At 43.2% G+C, this 22,859-nt stretch overlaps 1 protein-coding gene across 3 annotated transcripts in view; it reads left to right on the top strand.

Annotated features, from left to right (window-relative positions):
- Nucleotides 1-10,210: 10,210 nt before the first annotated feature.
- Nucleotides 10,211-22,859, top strand: part of PDZD2 (PDZ domain containing 2) — a 139,013-nt gene continuing 126,364 nt past the window's right edge. For all 3 annotated transcript variants that reach the window (XM_032206417.1, XM_032206416.1, XM_032206415.1), the window contains exon 1: nt 10,211-11,009. In XM_032206417.1, coding sequence (XP_032062308.1) covers nt 10,507-11,009 — 503 coding nt within the window. In that variant the 5' untranslated portion in view covers nt 10,211-10,506. The remainder of the gene's footprint in view (nt 11,010-22,859) is intronic.

Here is a 22,859-nt window from a genome sequence, read left to right as displayed (position 1 = left end):
TTTTTTTATTATTAAAATTGTGGCGTTTCCAGTAACATAGTAAAATCACAGCAGTCCATCTTCCAACTGCATTCAGTTTACATGGTTTTAAGCTGTATGTTTGCGTGGTGTTTATCAAAATTTAATTTAAAAAAAATTGTTAGGCTCATTTGTTTTTTTTTTTTTTATATAGAGTCACAGTATTAGAACATCAGATGTTTGTGGTTTGTTTGTAATTCTGTATTCATGACTCCTGCAGACAATGTGGTCCAAACTGAACATGTTATTTGCATTTTCTTGTTTTCTGAATAATTATTGGAGATGTCTTTCCCACAGGAAGGTTTAGAGAAAAGTGGAAGCATTTAAAAATAATTACAGATACAGAAAACCTTTTTTGTCTTACTTAATGTAAGTGTTGTTTTCAGAAAGAACTAGTGTGTGCAGTAAATTGCTATAGAAGTGTTCAATATGTTACATGAAAGCTCAGTCTGCTTCTTCAGAAAGCCTTGCAAATGAGGAATTTGGTTTTGTGACCACTGAGGTGTAGATGCATGCTTATTTCAACATCATGTAGGAGTGGGTGACATTAGTGAGGGCTTTAGAAAAATGGGTAATTTTTTTGTGTGCTTAAATGTAAATTTAAAGTCTAACCTTGTTTTTTATATTGTATGCCTGTAGTTTTGGCTAGTTCTCTGTGTGCATATGTGTGTGTGAGAGAGCTATTCTATTTTAAAACTTGGTAAGCGGATGTTTCTAAGAATCTGCATACTTAAAATTAGATTTCTGTTGTGGTTACACAACTGCAAAGTAAATCCAGAAAAGCATCACTGACTTTAATTATGTTACTCTTTTTTTTTGTTGTTGTTTCTATAAATGATGTCAGAAATGAATCATGAATACTCTGAAAATTCACAGTGGAGCTTCCCAGCACCAGCTCTGAATGTTTCAGCAAGTGGAAGAGATCCAAAGGATGATTAGGCATGTTGGCTTACAGAGGATGCTGAACAATTGGAGTGTGGTATGGGTGCCATTCTTCAAGAAAATATTTAAATATAGCTCTTCCATCATTCAAGTGAGATTTTTCTGTTCTGCTACAAAACGGCGTAGTCTTTAAGGGTCTGTAGATAGACAGATATTTTTCAATATCTGGCAGCTGTAGACTCTTGCTTTGATATAGTCTGGGAATTAGATTACATGAAAATTAGATGATTTTAAGTCTTGTCTTTGAAATAAGTTATTTCATTCTGTTTTAAATGAATGTGAAAAGGCAGGCCTGCCTTTCTTCAATACTTAAAGTAAGTTCAGCGTAAAAGAATATTGGAAAGATTTAAAAAGTCATTTAGAAATTGCAAAATCTTTTCCATTGTCCCACCTGACCTGGACTTGGAGAAGAGGCTGGCTGTTGGAGACAGTTTGTGTAAAACGAGGGTGAGTACTGAAGAGAATAATTTGATCATACTAAAGGGCTTCTGTATCAGTGTCAGAAAGAGTTTTAGATTTGATCCTCTCATTAATAATGGATGTCCAGACGGATGCTTCCTCTCCTGCCGTCTTCTTTTTAATTCATCTGAATGATCATGGAAAATACAGCCCTTCGGTTCGAGCCAGGCTTTCTCTGCAGCTTAAAAGCTCACTGTGTTTGCCCCTGGATCTCCTCTCACACCACAGCAGTTTTGGCAGGTTGAAAAGTATGTTTTGAAGATCTCTTTGCCAAGCTGAAGAGGTCAAACAACCCAGTTGTTGTTTAAGGCATAAAAGACCTAAAACAACAAAGCTGCACCATCATGCCCCCAGTCCAGCATTTTCTTGCCATGTGCAACACAACTGGATTTGGCTTTCTTTGATTTCAGAACGGGGCTTCCTGAATGATTGCTCACCATCCCAAAAGCTGTCGCACTTGTCCCCAGGGGGACACCAGTGACTTCAGCAAAGGCAAAGGTCCAGCAATAAGCAGCGAAGGAAGAGCTAGAGCTGCCTTATTTCAGTGTGGCAGACAGAGGCTTTGGTTGAGCTCTCATTCGCTGATGTACAGCAAATAGCAAGTATTTTTCAATATTCACCTATTTATAATTTAATAATATCAGTAAAATCACAAAATGTTCCTGGTCTAGTGAAACTCCTTTTCAGGGTAGCCCTGAATTATGGTATAATTTCATTGGCCCAGTAGCCATAAGGATGCTACATCAACTGTGTTCGTGTTTCAGAGTCTGCAGTTTCTCTGCTGTTGGTCAGGTCTTTAACACGTTGTGGGAATGTCTCTCTGTGGGAGCTCGCTTATAGGGACTCTCACATCTAGAATCTGTGTAAAGCTGTGACTGAAGTCAAAAGAAAATGTCCATGAATATTGTGGGGGAAAGAAAGAAGCTGGGAGAGCAGCGATGTAGAATTGTATGGACATGGACATGTGCACATCAGCATGCTGGGATTTTGTTATTCCAAGCCCATGCAGCCATGGAAGAACTGCCAGGCTCTGGGACTGGGGGAGGGCAAATTTAGGGGAGCCTCACTCCCTTCCCACAGGACAGCCTTACCCTGATCACCTCCCACACAGCCGAGCAGCCCACCCACAGGTAGGATGGTAGGGAGAGGTCAGGAGGGATGTTCACACTCATGCAAGATGTCTTAGGCAGTATTGGTGCTCAGCAAGAGGACGTGGTGTCCCAGCAGTGCAACCTCTGGCTTGGCAGAGGCACAAATGACACTTACCAATTTTTCCAGTGGGATTATGGCTACAGGAAGGCTTTATGTAAGGCTATGTAGGATGCACTCAGTAGCCTTTTTTGTAGCTCTCTTACCTCACAATAAAAATGGGGGTTATCACATTACCTTAACTAAGGATTTTACTAATTTCCAGTGGCTCAGATACTATGATAGCACAAAAAAATACCTAGTGTAGAGAGCCATGTTGTGCACTGTTGTACTGGTGGTGCGGTTTCCAAAACAAATCCAAGTATAAGGCGTGGTTTTTACCTAACTTTTTTGGGCCCCTTTTGCTGTGCAGCATTTCCTGCATGAGTTTTGCATTTCTGCTCTTGCCTATGTCGGTGTCCTCTTTGTGAACTGTTCTTTGTTCTCAGGGCTTGCTTGGGCTGATACTATAAACATCCCAGCAATTACTAGGGTTGATTTAGGTAGTCTAGATGTTTGCACAAGTCTTTTGATTTTTGATTTAGTCAAATACTTGAAAATCAGAACAGTGAAGAAGGCATTGTGGGGAACCTTTCTGCAAAAGTTGATAGAAAGTTTGCCACTGCATTTATTTAGCTATGCTATACCATTTTTCTGTGTCCAGCTTGACTGGTTAGCGACATGTCACAGAGTGGGATTCATCACATCATATTCAGATACCTCTATTTGATTTAGTCACACATTTTTTTTAGGCAGTGGAGTAGAAAGTGCACCTGAAAGAGATCATGCATCTTGTCTGAAAGTAAGTATCCATAACAGGTCAGATAACCATTTTCTGACAGTGTCCGTTTCTCTTCATTGGCCAGAAAGGGAGCCTGAGGAGATGAACCCAGATGGGAATTCAGCTGATGTTAGGGAACAGACATCCCAATTGTCATGTCCCTGTGTTCCTGTTGGTTACTGGTGTTGAGGTCAAACGCAAGGCTGTGGTTTGACTGTGCTATAAATCCAGCTTTAGGGCTCCTACAGCTGGATTCAAAGCATTGAGGCCATGAGATACAATATGCTGACTGCTATAAAATTCACTGTCAATTCAAATTTGCTCAAGAACTCCTAAAGCCTGCCAGTGTAAGATATAAATTTTTATGCCAGGTCAAATATCAGTAGTATTCCTATGGATACCATAGAGCTGACCTGTAACTGTGCACTCTGGCAAATTCAGCAGAAACATAACCGTGTGCCTGTATCTGATTTGTGCCACTGTGTAATCCAGAATAAAAGAGATTCAGTTTTGTCAGTGAAGGACAGTTACAGTAAAACTGTCTTTCAGCAATGGCACATCTTGTAGTGAAAAGTCTCTATTCAGTTCCTAGGTGATTTTTCCCCGCTGTTACTTTTTTTTTTCCTTTTTTTTTTTTTCTTTTTTTCTATTAGTTGCTAATTAAAAAGTAAAAGAAATGAAAGCTATGCTTGAATAAAAAATAGCGAATTAATGTCTTTTGCTGGTGGTGAACTTATTTCTCTGGTACAGGAATGCACAGATGACTTTGAGAAAACAAGTACAATGCCTTTATCTGTATATGAAAGACTAACACTATCTTTCAAACATAACCTTTTAAGCAATTATAAAGTTATATCACTCAGGGGATAAAAGGAATTTTTAGAATTTTTAGTATGTATGTTTTTCTGGAAGTTTAGGCTCAGCTAGAAATGCCTGAGGGGTTATCCTGGAGGATTGTGTGTTGGCCATTTGCACAAATCACCTTTTAAAAATCGGTAATGGGACATTTTAATGACCCTCTTTATTTCCTTCCCCCCTACAAGAAAGTGATTATTGCAGATACTTTATATTACTCCTTTGAGGAGGCTGATGTAGGAAGAAACAGCTCAGTTTGTTGAAAAAAAAAAAAAAGTTGTTTTGCTCTGAATATCCATATATGCTTTTTGACAATTCCAGCCTCAACTAATTTCAAGAAAGTATTCATATTCTTCTATAACCAGTGATTTAGGTTGACCCTTCCTTAAGAAAGACTGAAAAAAGGAACCACTCTTCTCTTCTGTCTCCTGTGTTTAACTCAGTGTCTTGAACCAAAAAGCTGGAGATTGAGAAGAAGGGTTGTTAGTTCCAGAGTCATAACTAAAACCTTTCTCTGGGAAATGAAGAACAAGATATCCAGTTCATTTATGTGGGTGGTATTTGAGCCCTTGGGAGCACATCTTTTGTGGGTGGAAGAATGGTAGGTAAAGGTTGATTTTTCAGGCTGTAAATGCTCCAGGGATGAAGGTGAGAAGAGCTGATAAACACAGAGAAGAGCAGAGAGCTGTATAACCTACGTCTGTGGGTATAAACTGATTATGAATAGATTTAAGTTAAATTACACATCATTTCCAACTATATGGTGTGGTAGGACATTTTTCCAGCAAAATAACAGAGGCGTAAAACCTCATTACTTCAAGTTAAAATTGGATGAGCTTTATTGGATAGAGGGTGAGAGAGGGGTGATAGCCAGGGACTGGATTTGATGATGTCCAGCAGGTTCCTTATGAGGGAGGGACCAGGCTCCTCTGCTTGCTGGGTGGTGGTGGCACGTCTTTGGGAAGAGGCAGGTAGGCTGTGAGATTAAATCATTGACCAGAGAGTGGCAATCAGTAGACCCAGAAGGAGTCAGAGCAGTAAGGACAAGATCTCTCCAGTGGAGAGTTGTCCCCAGGAACAGGGGCTCCTGGGCAGTGCAGGGAGTTGTGTCCCCACAGTGCTGCTTGTCCCAGCACTGGCCTCATTTACTCCATGTAAGTGTAAATGCCACAGTGGGCATGAAGGCAGTCTTTTATATTTAGATTGTATACTATGTGTGAGGCAGGTCTGTCACCCACAGAGAGAAAGCAAGGTGGTGGTAACTCCAGTAAATTTTCTCACATGTGTCTTGACTCAATTTCTGCAGAAGTCGAGCAAAAATCAATTTCATCTTAGTTTTGAGTTGGCCGTTTTCATCAGGCAGATCTATTTTTTCCTTTGAAGAACAATTTGCCACCTTTCTATTTTTCTCTTACATCAGCACTGGAGCTGCTGTCCTCACCAGCAGAGAGGTGTTCAGCTCAGACACTGAGCCTGAATTCGCAGAGCACGGGGCTCCCTGAGGCCTCCCTGCACAGCCTATTTCATCTGGAAGGAGTGTTTCCTATCTATGCCTGTCAGAGTCTTTTTTCCAGAGCCAGAAGGTTTTGTTTGAGAAGATGAAATCCCTTGAAAGTGCCGTGTAATTACCTACATGATTATCGTGTCTGCCATGGCTCTGCAGTGAGCTCAGGGGCGTAGACGGGCATCCCGCAGCGGGGTGGAGGAATGGTGTTTTGAAGGCTGCCTGCCTCTGGGGACCTGGAGTGGGCCCTTGTTTTCATCATCCTGTCTCAGGAGGAGCGTGTGGGGAGAGTCCTCCAGCAATGCCGCTAAATGAATGATGGATGAGCCTTATGTGGGGTGCAGATGCCCCTGAATGCCCCATGCTCCTCGTCTGACTGCAGCACCAAAGCTGAGTCAGTGTCAAGTTGTGCCTTTGGCCAACGCACAAGGGTTTGGGAGACTGGAGCTAAAACTGAGACACTTTCAGGGGGTCCCCAATTCATTAGGCACTGGGGCAGTGCCTTAAATCTGGGGACAGTTTACAAAGAGCAGTCCATAACATGTCACCAGTGTCAAAATTAGACAGCCAAGAAGAAAACTCCTTAAATTATTAGGCCAAAAAGGGCTTAATTGTGTGAGCTGGTCTGATCACTTCTGGAGTTTGAATGGTTTTGAACCCTGTGGTTACTGGAGGCCATGCCAACGTTTGCTACTGAAGCAGTCATAAGGGTGTTGTTATAAGGCACTGGATGTTACCCATTTTATTAGCTCTTACACTATTCTTGTTAAGACAGAAAATGATGCTGAAAGGAAAAACATAGGAGGGACTGAAATAGAGAGATCTAGTTTGTCCCACAGCCCGAGACAGGACTGACTCCAACCTTAGCTCTTCTCAGCTATTTGTGTAACCCACCGCAGAGACCAGGAGACTCCATTCACCCAAGACAACATCCTCTTGTGCCTCAGCATTCTTTATCAGTGTTACCCAACCACTAACCTAAACCTCCCCTGAAGTAATTCATACCTGTTACTCTGTCTGGGCAGGGGGAATAGGCTGCTTTTTCCCACCTGTAATTTTGGGGCATTTTTAGGCTTCTGAAGAGTTTTAACTTGTGTTCTCACACTCCACCTGAGATGATTTTTGCTTTTTAGCCTACCTGGTCCTAATTTCTTGTGTTTCTTAGTAAGTCACATTTTCTAGACTGATCATCACTCCACTCCAACTGGGCAGTTTGCTGCTGTGACCTTCCCAGCCCTGTGTGAGGCTGCAGAGGTGCATCACAGCCTGACAGGCTTCATCCCTTTCGGCAAATCCCATGACAGTGATTTTTTTTTTTTTTTTTTTTTTGCCACAGCAACCAGACTGTGCTGACATGTATGATTCACTATAAACCCTGCAACTCTTCCCAAAGGTTTGCTGCCTAGCCAACTCTGTGTGTGGCTTTCCCTTTATAGTACTTTGCACTTGTTCTTGCTGAACTTTATCCCAATTTTTAGAGAACCTTTCTTTTTTAATTTTTGCCAAGATCATTTTGGATTCTAATACTGTTCTCCAATGTGTCTGCAGTCACTCCCAGCCTTGTGTAATCTGCAGATTTAATAAGTGTACTGTCTTTTATCGTCCAGGTCAGTAATGAATATGCTGAGCAGAACGAGACTATATAGATCCTGCAGAGCTCTGCTCATGGTGTCCTTCTGTTTTCACAGCATACCATTAATAACTACTCCCTGGGCATGGCTTTATAGTAGTCTCATTTAATCATGTTTCTGTAGTTTATTTATGAGAAAGTTGTTTGAGACAGTGTCAAAAGCTATATTAAAGCTCAGATAAATGACATCTAACAACTCCTCTATTATGAAAAGAAATTAATTTGGTTTGATATGTTTTTTTTTTGTTTGTTTTTTTCATGTCTTTTCTATATCTGCTGGTGCTTACATTTTTGTTATCTTCTATGAACATGCAAACTGTTTTTTTTTGATTGTTTCAGAGTTTCTTGGAGAATTGAAGCTAGACTGACTGATACAGCATTGTTTTGCTGTTTCTCTTTCTGCCCTTGAAGACAGGCACTGCACTTTCATTTTTCCTAACTTTTGGCACCTTACCTGTCTGAGCTGTCACAGGCAGCCAGAAGGGAGGTATCTGAGATTGCTTCAGCTGGTTCTGTAGGGCTTGGCCCACCCTCTTGGGCTGGAAATATCTGACTTGGGCAGGGGACTGATCTCATGCTGGAACAGGGAGAGAAGAGGACAGTGTACCTTTGTTGTGATAATGTTTCATAGTGCTAGCTGTACTAATCCCCTGTGCATAGCAGGTGATTTTAACAAGGAATAAAGCAAAAATCAAAACAACATTGCCTCTTTTGGTGTCACTTTTCAATAACTTTCCCTCTATCTGAGCAACACTTTTTTCAGACTGCCTTCTTGGTATTCATATATATAAAAAGGGTAATATTTTTTTTTTTTTTTAATCTTTTGCAAGTTTCATTTCATTTTTGTGCCCTGATGTTCCTAATATTTCTGCCTGTGTTCGTACTATTTTTTAAATTCCTGCTCAGTAACCTTTTAGTGTTCTTTCTTCTTGTCTTTGAGGTAAACATAGAGCTCATGATGCTGCCAAGTCTTCTGATCCTTCTTTTGCATTGAAATGTTATTGTGCCTGTGCCTTTAGAGCATGAAATATTGTTTCTTCGAGAAACTACAGCTCACCTTGATTTCTTTTCCTTTAAACTTTACTGCATGAATTTTGCCTAGCTTTCTCTCTCTCTCTTCTTTTTTTTTTCTTTTTTTTTTTCTTTTTTTTTTCTTTTTTTTTTTTTTTCCTAATGTACAGAAGCCAGGCATTTCTATTTTGCTGTTTGCAATCCCTTGCGTATGGCAGATTTCATCATTTCACAGTCACTGCTACATGAGTTTCCTTCCATCTTTTTACCCCCAACACATCCTTCTCTGGAGGCACTTCCCCGCTGATTACTTGACCTATCAGTTATGTGAGGATGCTGCTCCTAAGGCACCAGGACGCTCTGTGTTCTGCTGCGTTACTTTCCTGGCAGATATCTCATGCTTGTACTCTCCCATTACCATCGAGTCAGTTGTTATCTGGTCGCCTGACCCATTCAGCCTCCTTAGTTTGGGGGATTTATTGTGCCCACTTTACTCTGAGATTTTAGTGAAGGTCTAAGTTCTACAGTAATATAAGTAATATATTCACCAATATTGCATTAGGTGTCTAAGATATTCAGAGTGCTTAACTGTGTTTCCTGGTCTATCTGCAGCTGCATTATCACCCCTGCTGTTTAGAACTATGCCCAGGCTCTTTCTGTCTTTATCCTTTCCTCTGTTTTTTTTGTCCCTTCCTGTGTCCTACCCTGAGCCTAACTCAGAAGTCCCTGTAACTAAGCAGTGGGACTGTTCCGCCTTCCCAAGGTAGCATCCATCCTTGCTCAGATGTTTTTGTAACCTCACCCTGTGGCTGATGGGCCCTCTTAGGAGCATCATGCATGGCCCTGATGTGTCGTCCCTGTCACTGTCCCTATTCCTGCTTGAGCATCTTTGGGTCACTGTATGGTGGTGCTGTATGGTCAGAGAGGTGGGCATGCCTTGGCAGTGTTTCAGCAACACTTTGGATCCAGCTTTTGGACTGCAGCATCTTGTAAGAGTCTTTCTTATAAAGACTTGTGCTCATGGAGATGTGGACTGTTGCTACAGGCTCTTCTGCCTGATTCAAGCCCTGCATCCACCTCGTGAGGCAGCAGCATCTTCCACCTGCAAGGCCTGCAGACTGCTGGCTCGAAGCTGTTGCTTTCTTCTACCTGTCTGGAGTACAGTTTGCTGAGCAGCATATGCTGCTAGAGAATCACTCCTGAAAGAAACTGGTCAGCCAGACGTGACTCATGTCAGGGTTTTTCGTTATTTCATAGATCCTAATAATCCTAGATAAAAACCTTTCTCACCCTCTTGTGCGCTAACCTCCAGCTCTGGCTGCCTGCTGGCTGCTTGCATGTCTCTTTCTCTCTGACCCATGTAGAAAACAGGGTAATTCACCCACATAGCTCTTTTTGTGCTGGGGAAATGGGCAGCCATGTCCCTTAGATGCTCTGTTTGTGGGGTAGGTGTAGTTACTAGCAGGGTTACTAGCTGCACACCAGTAAGAGAAAGACCCTGTTGCCTGTTCTTCAGCATCAACCAGTGATGGTGAGACCCGTGTCAGGCCGTGCACCCCGGCAAAGCAGATTTTCTTGGACTTTCTGTAGGACTGTTAATTCTCTGTCTTGCTGGGGAGGTCAGGAACTAATGGTGACCTTTTATTCCCTTGCTGAGAAGAGCAGTTGGTGCCCTCAAGTGGTAAATCACAGAAGGAGAGCGGCTTCGGCTGTGCAAGCGTGGCTTTGGGGTCCTGTCCAAGGCGGGATTATGGGCTGGGGCTGGTGGATACCTGCAACATTTTTGGCACTCCTAACCATGCTGTTTCCCCTTGCAGGACAAGCTGCTGCGATGACTGTGGTGGAAAGGAGATGTTGTTCCTGGTGGAGTAGAAACCCCAACAGCAAGGTGTAGAAAGACAGAAGCTCCCCAGTGCTTCATCCACTGACCCCTCTGTGGGGCAAGCAGTGGCGTGGCCGCACGAAACCTCCTGCCTTGTTCTTGTCGTCAAAGAGAACCCCAAAACTGTCCCTGCGAGATTACATGGGGCTTGCTTTGGGCATCCACCCCTTCTCTAGCATGGCCCCAGGAGGCCCAGGGGGCCGTGGTGGGCAGCTGAGCTGCAGTCTGGGGAGCCGATGAGGGGATGCCCGGGGACGGCGATGCCCATCACGCAGGACAACGCGGGGGTCTTCCTCCCCCTGCTGTGGCAGTGGCTGCAGAACAGCCGGCGGGAGGGGGCCGAGGGGGCCGAGCAGAGGCTGTGCCGTGCGGCGGTCCAAAAGCTGAGCGAGTACATCCAGCTCAACTTCTCGGTGGACGAGAGCAAACTGCAGGCGACGGACAGCGTGGCTTCGGATATGGAGATCTGCACTGTCTACCTGGCCCAGGAGACGCGGAAAACTGAGGTTCTGGGTTTGAGCTTTGGGAACATCCCTGCCCTGGGGGACTATGGAGAGAAGCGGCGGGGAGGGAAGAAGAGAAAGGGGAATAAGGGGCCCGTGCTTGATGTTGGGTGCATCTGGGTGACGGACTTGAAGAAAAACAGCCCGGCTGGGAAGTGTGGGAGGCTGCGCCTGAAGGACGAGATCCTCTCTCTGAATGGGCAGTTGATGGTCGGCGTGGACGTCACTGGTGCAAGGTAAGGGTGGAAGAGCAGTCCCTGGTGTGTGGCTCTTGCAGCATGTGGTGCAAGTCACGGCTGGTGCTGACTTGAGTCTGAGAGCAGAGGTTTTGACCTTTGCTTTCCAGCCTCTGTGAGAGCTGTGGTTTCCTTCTTAGGAATCCACAGAAATTAAGTAACAAAAGCAAATCAATAACTAGCCTACATCTGCTACTTGCACATCCACTGGAAATGTTTGAGGGGTCATTGTGTCAACAAAATAGTGCATTGTAAGCATCAGAGGGTCTCCACTAAGGCAGGATTCTTCCTGGGTTTGGATAAGCCTTTTTTTTTTTTTTTTTTTTTTTTAACTAAGAATGAATACACACTCAGCAGCACTGGAATCTGTTTTTTTGCTGGTGCATCTTATTTTTCTTGAATCATTTGAATTGAGGAAAGCTATTTGACAGCTGAATGTTGTCTGAGACTTTTTCAAAGCAAGACATTTTTATGTTTACCAGATTGAAATAACTTCATTTTAATAAATTCCGTTTGATTTTATTTCATTTGCTCTCTTTTGCTGTTTCTTGTCCCAGAAAACCTGCAACCTTCAAGAGTTCAAATCAAAATTGAAGGTTCTCACAATGATACAGATTATTCTTTCTTTTTTTCTTTCAATTGCTGCATGCTGTAAAATCTGTTACGGCCCAGCTTTGCTCGTTGTGGGCTGGTAGACATGCTCATTGGTTATTTATTTGATGCTTCAGTCATCAGGCTTGCAAACCATGATGGTCTTGGTAATGTTTGCAAGTTATAATTCTGCAAAATGCACAGCCTTTGCTCCCAATAGGCAGTGAACATCCTCTGGCCCTGTGAGTGGGTCTGCAGCTGCGGTTTGGGGTGACCATTGCTCCTGAACCTGCCATGTGGCAGAACAAAAGCAGTCACTCCTCCATCTGTGAATGCTGGGAAGGTGAACCTGGCTGTGGCTTTGCAGGTGTGATAATAGTCCTCTGTTAAGGTCAAGCCTGTAATTCAATGAGTGTTTGTTAGCACTGTGACTGCAAGCCAGATGATCACTCGCACCCCCATATTTGAGAGGTTTAGTGGCAAAAAGAGGTTAGTGTGCTGCTTTCCCTTTGCCAGATGTCTCTTCCTAAAATCCAAAGGAATCGGTTTCAGAGGCCAGCAATAATGTTATCTTGTTGTTAATGCAAAAAGAAAGATAATACCCAATGGACTCCAAAGTGTTTAGATATCAGTTCTTATTATCCTATCCCCGAAGGCTTCATTTTGGGTTTGTTCCTTTCTGAAAGCTCTGTTATTAGACCAGCAAGCTGTGGCTGTTGCTAATGAGAACCATGTGCTCCATTTACCCTAGTTGAGATATCTTTTTTTTTGCCGTTACAAAGGCAGAGTTCCTACTTTTTGATGGTATGGGCTCAGTGTCATTCTTCTTAAGATACTGCTTTAGAGTCCTCTACATCCAATTTAGGCCAAAATTTAGGACATGTCTTACTCAAAACCTGATTTGTTTTCAGCATCCAAAGCATTCTTGCCTAACTTACTGTTAACTGCGATTGGAGAAAGGTGCTGTTGACGGATGACAATTTGGGACCTTGAGGATGCTCTCGATGTGGCGTTTGGTTTTACTTCTTTGGGACCTGCCTGGTAGTCCCAACCCTGCATACCACCTTGTTCTGATCTGCTCCAGGATGCTTTGGGTGTCCTTTGGTAGGTTTCTTTTTTTGGGGTGCTCAAAGCAGAGACAATTTTGCATAGGTTTATAATAGGCTGAAAGTCAACATCAGTTTGCCCTTTGGGAAACCTGCTTCAAAGCAGCAGCTATCCTAGAGTGTTTCTGTATTGCTTCTATGGTGGCAGAAGGAGAGGCTTTTCCATGTGGTTCTTTAAGTTGTCAGAGCTGGACAACACACTGAATGGAGATACCTGGTAGTCCTGGCTCAATTTCTGTCTACCCAATCACTCTTTGGCTGCTTGAGAAACTCTTCAAGGTCGATATGAAGGGCTGTGAGTGCTGTAGCTCCCAAAACACTGGGCTAGATTGGCCAAATGAAAGCTCTGATTTATTGCTTGCCCACCAATTGTGCCAAGGGAGCCCCATCTTGCCTGGTGAATGTGTTGTGGTAGGCACTGGTATTTTATGAAATCTGCTGATTTACCTCCATAGCAGGTGGGAATTTGGCACGTACTTGGGGACCCTGAGCACTGAGCAGAGGGTCTCATGACTCTGCCTCTTTCCTTGGGATTGAGCAGCAATGTGAGTGGGGTTGGCAGAAATGTGAGCATGTACATGGGCTTCAGGTTATCTCCAGCTCCCTCCTGCCATGTGCCAAGGGGCTAAGTCAATGTGCTGGACAGCGGGAGAGGACAGGTAAAGGTGCGTGGTCCTTTCTGCAGGCCCTCCTGTGGAGGCAGTCAGTCTCTAGAGGATGCAGGGACAGATGGCTGGGGCTGCAACAGATTAGGCAGCTGCAGACAGATTGCCTTAAAAAAATCCCCCCAGATATGTTTTTTTTTTTTTTTATATTCAAGCAACTTGAACTTTAGAATTAAACTATCCATTTCTTTTTTTTTTCTTCCACAATCAGTAATAGCTTTGCACCTCAACTAGCCCATCTTTTGCAATTGCTGTGCACAAATTATTCCTTGTGGAAGGCTCTTTGTGCACTGCCTGGGGTAGGTCCTGTGCCTACAGGTCCTCAGCTCCCAAAGCAGTGACAGGGTCAGGCACTGTGCACAAGAGCAGTAAGAGCACAAGAGCACAAATTGGAGGGTGCCACTCATCTGTCACTCCCTGCTAGGGAAGCTGAATCCAGTTTGACTTCTTAAAAAAAACCTGTTTATTCAAACTCCACCTGATTGCCATGAAAACAGTAGAAACAGGTTGATTATTGCTGAGCTTGTTTCTTTTTTGTTTCTTTTCACTTAGGGAAACACTATGCAGTAATGTAATCATCAAAGGTCTTTGCTTAACAGCGTATTATTATATTAGAGAGGAATGATGTAGGTGGTGGCATTTTTGGTGATGTTAGTGACTGAGGGAAAATGATTGCTCTCTTCAGAGTTAGCAAATTGTGTGTCTATCAAATACAATTGCAGGGAAATGAGCTGTATTGAAGTACTGAATAAAGGTTAGTCAAAACTCTGCATATTTATTTATCTTCTGTCTATATAACTGTGTCTTCAAAACACATGGGTTATTTTTCCCCAGACAACAACTTCCTATGTATTTTGAAACTACTCCTCTCATTTTGGGCTATTACGCATTCACTGGAGGGAGGCTGTTAGTATTCCTCCAGATGACAGATGAATCCTTCCTTTTCTTGAGCATGAGTGAATGAGGCTTCATTGAGCAAGTCCTGGGAGGATTGCAAAAGAATTATTTTGTCATGAATATCATTCAGTTTGAAATATTTGATTACGACTTTCATCAAGCATAGCTGCAATGTTGGACACAGCTACTACGTACATCTAATCTTTAAAATCACTGCTGAATAGATTTCCAAATTTAAACTGTTGTTGAAGAAAGCAAAGTAAGATACATTTCAAGTGATGACAGTGTGGTATAAACATGAGATACTATTATCATTTTGTCATTGAGGAAACCCAACCACTGCTTCACAATATCATGTTCCCCAGCTCCAGAAATGGCCAAACATTGCCATGTGTGGAAACATGGTCAGAGAGCTGGCTGCTTTCTTTTTAACCCACAAGCTGGAGTAGCTTCCAAAAAATGAACAGAGAAATGTTTTGACAGCCGTACCTTTGCATGGCCTTTTCTTAGTCTCTCCTCCTCTGCCAGTTCTCCTGGGGGACTTGCTAGGCCTCCTCCCCAGCACGAGATACGGCATGCCGAATGTCAGGGAAAATCAGTTAATCTTTGAAGATGCTGAGAAAGATCTTCAAAAACCAGACGTGCAATGGAGAATGAGCTTTAAAGTGTCTGTACTGAAGGCAAAGCTTTGACTTTACCTAAATTAGGGACTTTCAGAAGAGACAAGGTCTTTCCTGAGTGCTTGCTGCTTCTGCACGCCACAACTACATGTACATGCTCCAGGACAGCTGTGAGTGTGGAGGTAATGCCTTGGTCCTCCTAACAGGTCAGTGCTATTCTTAGTTGCATAATATATGGATCTCCTGAACACCGTCCTGCTTTTCTGTAAGTGTTAGCAGCTGATCACAGAGCATGATACTGAACTTCTAGCCAAATTACAGGTGTCAAAATATGCAAAGCAGTTTGTGCAGCTTGCCTGCGGCAGTCAATAACCGTGCCGGGCCATGTGCACACTTGGATGAAACCTTTGGCTCCGTATTGAAACAGTCCTTGCTGGTGCTGGAAGTGCAGTATGCAGTCCCTGGCTGTATTCAGGGTCAATTCTGCTCTGAACAGCAATCTTCAGGAGGGTGCTGGGAGCTCTGGCTGTGAGGAGATGCAGGGTGGTACATTAGCAGAGGGGATGGGAATGGAGAATGGGTATTTTTACTGCATCTGGTTAGAGCTGCTCAAGAGTTTGACACTGTGGTTTGAAAGCAGATGGTTCAATGCACTTTTTATTGAGCTCTCCTTTCCCCAGAAGTTTGAACTGATTTTTTTTTTTTTTTTTTTTTTTTTTTTTTTTTTTTAATATCATAACCTGCTTTGCTTCTATCCCCACAATAGAAAGGTTTCCTTGTCTGGACAAAAAACTCCCCGAGTGTAGCCACTCTTTGATATCAAAGTGCAATGCTCCAATTTTGCATTTTCAATGGAGCCAGCTTCCTGCCCTGTCATGGTGAGATACTACTGCTACAGGAGTGTGCCTTTGCTCTCTGTAGCCACTTTGGTGGCCATGCTTGTCTCTGGGGCACCTGCAGGATTTTGCAGCACCATTTTACTTGGTGGGGTGCTCACAACACTTCCAGGTGCTCTGACTGGCATGTGGGGATGGTAGGCTGTGAGGATGGTGAGCGAGGGTTACTTTTACATGATGCCCTGCAGACCGTAGTGATTTTCTCCTCAGTTGATCCTCAGTTGATTTGTGGTGTGACAAACCATGCCTTGGGCTGTGCATCCTCAGCTCACCAGCTGGGGCCCTCAGCTTAATTTTTGGCAATAAATCCATTCTTTGGTAGAGTAGGGCATTAGGGCACATGAAAGCATGCAGGATGAAGGAAGGGAAGGTTTTCAGGTTTCTGTGCCTGTGATAGACTCTTGTTTCCTGGGAAGTTATTGTGGATTGACCTGCTGCTCGGCAAAGCAGTCTCCTTCATGCATCCATTTTCTCAAGGAGAAATTACCCCAAGAAAACTATCCCTGGCCATCGCAGAAAGCTTTCTCTTACTACCCTCCTACCTCCTGGGCATGTCAGGTTGTACAGATCGATTGCTCTGTTTTGCTTTGTTTCCTCACCTCCTTCCCAAAGCAAAAGTGCTGCCAACACAAAGCACTGCTCAGTGTAAGCAGCTGTTTTGCCTGGTGTTAGTAGGGCCTTCTCTTGGTTATGTTCATAAGAAAATATTTTTGTTTTAATAGGAAAACAAATGGAAATGTATCCTGGCCCTTTGCCCTTGGCCAAGGGGCAAACATTTCTGTGGGAGCTCCTTGTTAAAATATTAACAGCACCGACTACACAGAGAAAAACAAACACAGTGGTCCTGGAGAGCACAGCCTCCAAATACAATCTCAGGGAACAGATTTCTTACAACTGACCTAAAAAATGCCCCCAGTCAATTGTGGAGTTGAATTTGTTGCCTCTATTTTTTATTTTTATCACATTAACAATCTTCCTGCTGCAAAGTGATGGATTGGGGCACAGAGGCTGGGACCTGTGGCGCATTATCAGGGGCACGGATGGGCAGCACAGGCTGATGTGTCCTCCAAGCTATATGGAGCTTCTGAGTCCTGGGGATGGAAAATCAGCAGCATGTAGGGGTCTTGGCTGGGAGGTTTCTCCTCCAGTTGAGCCTCTGTGAGCAGGGAGATGGTGAATGTGAGCTCAGCCTGTGCGAAATGAGAGGATGCCTGTGAAAGTCTATCATTTCATCTTGAATGCTGAAGTGTGGAGCCACCTCTGCAGCATGGCTGCTGTATTTTGCTCTCATACTGAATATTAAATTCCATCACCTGCCCCTAAAATATAACAGGTCTAAGAAACTATGAAAGAGATGTTTTTCTTCCCTTCCTTCATGTCTTCAGGAAAGGTACGAGCAGACTTAGCCACACGTGCTGAGAAATAAATTGCTCTGAAGAAATGAGCTTTATCCCAAATCCTCTCTCAAGAGCAAAAGACTTAACCAGAAGGTCACTAATCCCCAGACTCGGCAGAGATCATTTAGCTTGTTTGTCGTCTTTGCTGTATTAATCTGAGCGTGGGTTTCCCTCTGCACCCTCTGGTCCTGCCTTCCCTCTCAACCTCCCTACTCTGTGTCCAGCCTCTGCAGGGGCATGGCCTGTTCCCTGGTAGCAATGGGAATTTGCAGCATCCCACCACTACAACTGCCTCCTCGTCAGGCTTCCCAAACCCCTCTTCCTCCTTGTCTTTGCATCATATTTACTTTTTCCCTCAGCTTCATTTTAGCCGACAACCATAAATACGTCAGAGAGACTCCCACGAATTTAAACACCTGATTTCCTACGTGTGCTTGCATGTTTGTTCCAAAATTTTGGGGATGATGTGCTTGTCATTGCTTCCTACACACTGTTGCTGCCAAACAACAGAGATCTCCTCTCTCTGTAGAAAGTGTGATCCAGGGGGAATACGTGACTTATTCGGCAAATCCCCAGGGTTGTCTGCAGCAAATGCTCCCCAGCCCCAGCTCTGCGCATTTTCCTTTCAGAGGGATTGCATCAGGCTTGAAAAGACTCATACAGAGGTTGGTGGTGTTGCCTTAGGAGGTGTAAAAGCTTCAGAGATTACAGAGTGGGTTGTCTGGAACTTTTTTTAATTTGGTGTTTTTGTTTTGTTCCATTGAGCTATGAAACCTCTGCATAGAAAGCTATACCTTGTTGCCAAGTGTGGGGTTGCGCATCTCCATTTAATTTGATGTTCTGACCATGGTCTAATTACAGAGCACAAGCCCACGCTTTGGGAGGGAGCTCTGCCTTCCCCAGTGATCTGCTGTGGGAATAGTCTGGGTTGGTGAATTCAGCCTCGTGCCTTGTCATTTATCCCTGACACCAAAATGCCAGCAAGAGCCCTTTTCCATCCTGAGTAGGATTTCCAGCCCTGCACGCTGCAAGCATCCCATGCTCTAAGGTCATCGGGAAGCACAGTCAGGGTGCAGCAGAACTTACTAATTGACAATCTGCTGTAATGCACAAAACAGGGTAACTTTTTTCCACTGTCCAGGCAAGGAGCAGGTGAGGCCTTCAGCCACAGAAGGATAAATTTACAGCCTCTCCAGCAGTGCATCTGCCAGCACAGCACGGTGTTTCAGCCATCAATAATTAAAAAGATAGATGTACAAAAACATGAGCAAGGAATGCGTTGTGTCCATTATTCTTGCTCTTTCTATAATGCTTCTGCCCTTACACGCCAATATGCAATGTGCAGTCATTCACAGTGTCTCTTCTAATCTGTAAATGTGGACTGCTCTTCATTTCGTGGAAGTCCAGAGTTTCACAAGAAGCAGCTGTGTGCTGAAGGATGATGTCCTTGAGCCAGGAGCTCTAAGCTGTTGGAGGAGGAGGAGGAGGTGACTGGAGCCAGGTTAGCAGGTAGCAGTGAGGTACAGGGCTGGTTGTCCTTCTCCACCCCTACTGACTGACATGCCGTGAATCCTAGAAAGGCCTACATGGAAATGTCTTACAACATCAGGCTGAGCAGAGCAGCCCTCCCATTCTCAGAAGACTTTTGAGGCTGCTCTGCAAGCAGGATGCAATTGTACCTTGTGTAGCTGTGGGTGCACGGCTGGTGTGATGGTTGTGATGCTGCCAGGTGCACTGGGACTGAGCCGTGACCCCCCAGAGCTACAAGCATTAACTGTGGTGGCAGCTTAAAGCCTGCTTATCCCCTGTCACTGCCTTGGGAAGGACAGGAGTGGTGAGGGTTGAAGGATGATGAGCAGGAGACGGTTCCACAGGCAGAGGCTGTGCTTGGTGTTTGCTCATCAGGGGGAACCTGCCATCTATGGGCACAAGTGAGAGGACGAGTATAAGAAATGCAGGTATGAACAGCAGAGGCTCGCATGTAACACCAGAGACCACCACTTCTGTGAATGGCTTTGGACCATGCTTTTTTTTTTTTCTTCATTTTTTTTCCTATGGAAAATTCATTGCTCTTCCTATCTGATGTGATGCTTGCCCCTGGGCTAGGAGCAGTATTACATACTCCTGAAACTTGGTTTTCCATCTCTTTTCTATCAGATTTAGGCTAATATGGGAAGGGCTATCAGTTGTGGGCTCTTTAGCATCACCGTTCTTGCAGCTTTTTCTGGGCAAAATGTATGATGCTCAGCAAGATCATCTGGGCCTCCAAAGGGAAATAGGTTTTAACAGAAGAATACCAATAAAAAGATAACTTGGCAAGCACATCAGGGAGTGTTTATGCTGTGACAAGGTTTGGGGCAGCTCAGGAAGATCAACTTGTACCTACTGAGGCAGGACAAGAGTAGGGCAAATGTGATTGTTAGCAGCAAATTTCACCCTCAAGCACCCAAGACACAGGAAGCACAGCCAGACTGATGTCTCCTGAGTAAGAGCATTTATCAGAAATCAGGGTTCAAGCTTTTTCAAAATGCAACAAAGTTGTTGAAATCTGACCAAAGGAAATTTCTGCTGATGGCTAAAACTCTCTTATATTGCTTAAAATGATGGTGATGGCAGAGTCTGTTTTTTGACTTCTCCTTAGCAGGCATCAGAGGTAACTGAATGGTCAAAAAAAAAAAAAAAAAAAAAAAAAAGTAAGAGTTGCTAAATAGAGAAGCTATTTTGACTGTTTTCCTGGTCTGTTACTTGGTCATTGAATTGGGTTCAGGCCAGCAGAGCAGCTATTTGATGAAACAGATGTTGGTGATGTCCTGCTTCTCATCCTCATATACATCGACCTGCTGCTCCTTGAGCCATGATAGCTGAAGAGTTAGTAAGTGTTGTACATTTTTTATAGCCTGAGTTTTTTTGTTCTGGTAGTGCAGGGACAAACAGAGATGTTTTGTCACCTGTAAACTTTGTGATGCCATCCGAACACTGAGTCTAGATGAGGAATATGAGCAATGAGTCTGGGGAATTCCATGTAGAAAACAGTGAAAGCAAACAGAGAGAAACCAGGGTGTGAAGTTCTCACAGAGGATGGTGTCTTACACACTAATTGTTCTGTTGAAAACTGTGCTTCATATTTTCACCTGTAGAAAAGTGCTGCTAGAACACAGATTATTCTCAATTTCCTCTAGAGGGCAATGTCATATAAATATTTTAAGCAATTTTGGGGTTATGTCAACCAGGGATTTAGCCTGCCCTATCTAAGAATTCACAAGACAGCAGTGAAAAGTGTTTCTCTGTGTGCTTTTTAGGCTTTGTATATATGCAATATAATGTCTGTTATTGTTTCTTGGGCTTGTTCAGTTCAGTAGCTGATCTGTTTAAGCAGCGCAGAAATACGTTTGCATTTTTGGCAGATTTGTCTATGCCGAAATGCAGAGAGGGAGTTGCTCATGAAGACCTGACTCTTCTCTTATATCTGTGCAGCTTCAATGACTCTCGGCAGCTGCTCCTTATTTAAACTCTTATAAAAGAGATTATGATCCAGTCCTTTGACTGCGAAGCTACCAGTTGCTGTAGTTTACATTGGTAGTTGGAAAAGAGAATAATGATTGGTAGGATAGAGGCAGTTGATGCAGAGGATAAATGTATATACCAATTCAAAGTGGTTCATACAACCTAGGGAACAGAAGGGGTTCGTGTTGCTACTTACTTCCCCCAGAATTTGGCAATTCCCAAATTCATTAATTATATTACTTGTTTGATGGATGTTATTAACTGACCAATCTTTGAGTTAACTGTCCCTGTAGAAACAGCTGCTAAAATTAGTATGAGTGCCACTCTGGCCCTTAAAAGGTGATCTTAAGGGATAGTGCCTCTGATTTTCAGTCACTGTTGTATAAAAAATGGCAAACGTGGATAAAAGCTGTTCTTAAAGCTCAGATATGTAATTTGAAACATGCTTTCATGGGCACAAACATCTTTTCTGTTGTCTCTCTATTGCCATCTTAACCCCCTCTCCCAAACCAACGCTACTAAAAGGGAAATTTGCTCTTGACTTCCCAACTTGAAAATGGCTTTAAGGAAATCCTTTTAGAATTAGAGTCCTTTCCCCTCCTGATGGTGACTAGTCCTCTGGAGCATCAGCATAATGGCCTTATTGGATTAACTTGCAAATCCCATATGTTTACTGAATTTGTGGTTTGACATTCTTTGTCAAAGACCTATTCCAAAAAAGTAACTGGCAATCTGCAGTTGCAAAGTTCTCTAAATGAAAAAAACTTTTTTTTTTTTTTTTTTTTTTTTCCCCAAACAGGAAGAGGAATTAATTCAAGTGAAACATTTATTCCCCAAAGTGCTCTATTTGAAAACAAGGGCCTGTGAATAAAAAAGAGCAAGAGTTTCATTGGCTTCAAAGCCAGTAGTCTTTAGGTAGCAAATCAAGATTTGCCCTCTGCTTTTGAGTACAGGAGTTCTAAGTGTCTTGAAGACACTACTCTTCCATTGACTTTACAAATTGAATAGGTGAGAATGACTTTTTTAATTACTGCGGCTGGCAAGGCAAGCCTTTCACGTGGTTTTAACCCTGTTTTATCAGAAATATCATAACACTTTTGTAAAATTTGTGTTGCTGGGAAAAGGGAAGGATAGAAGCCTAATTTTTTTAGAGACATTAGCAGCAACAAATTATTTCTGGTTTAATTTCTCATGCCATGTGGATTGGATGCTTTGGGTTTGGACCACATATTCATTGGCACCTTGGTGCAGGGCTCATGTTTGCATCTTGCTGACTGTCTGAATCTGACAGTTTAATGCTTAATCTCGGGGGATTATTCTTTACCTTCAGATTGAAGGAGCTATGTTTGGGGCTGTGGGTGTGCTGGGAGATTGGCTTGCTCTGAGCTCGGATATCTGTATGTGTGTAGCCCTGAAAATATCAGCCTTACATGGCTGCAGGTACTGAGCAAATTGACCATGGTTCATAACTTCATCTTTTCCTGTCTTGCTCACTGCAGAATGGTCTAAAGAGGGGCTTTATTGCACAGAAAAACAATCACTGTAAGGTACTGCTGTGGGCTTCAGTGGAATTGCTTCCAGTTGGCCTCCATGGAAATTGAGAAAGTCTGCTTTCCAAACTTCCTCCTGCTACTCTGTATATGACCCAGGAATACAAAATACTGTCTCCTGTATGATCTGCTCTTAGATCGTTGCCTGCATTCAGAAAGTAAGAGGATATATACAGCAGAGCAGAAAATTGTTTAGTAAACTAGCCAATTTAATCAGGATGAACTACAGGGTTAAAATAAATCAGATTTCAATAATTCATCTGTTATGCTATGGAAAAAGAAAAAAATAATGGTTAAAGAAGTGTACAAATGCCAAATGGATCAGAAGCTAATGGCTGGTGTGTGGAATTCAAAGTCAACAAGGGTTTACTGCAAGGCTCTGCTTTTAAATGGCCTGTTTTAAATAGTGTATGAGAAAGTCAGAATCTTAGTGCTTTATTAGAATTATTTTGTGACTCAGATGCTTTCCCTGGTGACCCAAGAATCAAATCATGCACTGTGGAAATGAGTTTAAGGGGCATCATCATAAAAAAAGTCGTGCAAGTTAGTACAGCAGTAAACATCTGTCTTGAGAGAGGTGGATTTCAGAATAGCTTGGAAAACAAAAGAGATAAAAAGACTAGA

The sequence above is a fragment of the Aythya fuligula genome, chromosome Z, assembly GCF_009819795.1.
Source record: "Aythya fuligula isolate bAytFul2 chromosome Z, bAytFul2.pri, whole genome shotgun sequence".
Taxonomy (NCBI): Eukaryota; Metazoa; Chordata; class Aves; order Anseriformes; family Anatidae; genus Aythya; species Aythya fuligula.
The sequence above is the reverse complement of the archived record's forward strand: the minus strand, read 5'-3'. Positions and strand labels throughout refer to the sequence as shown.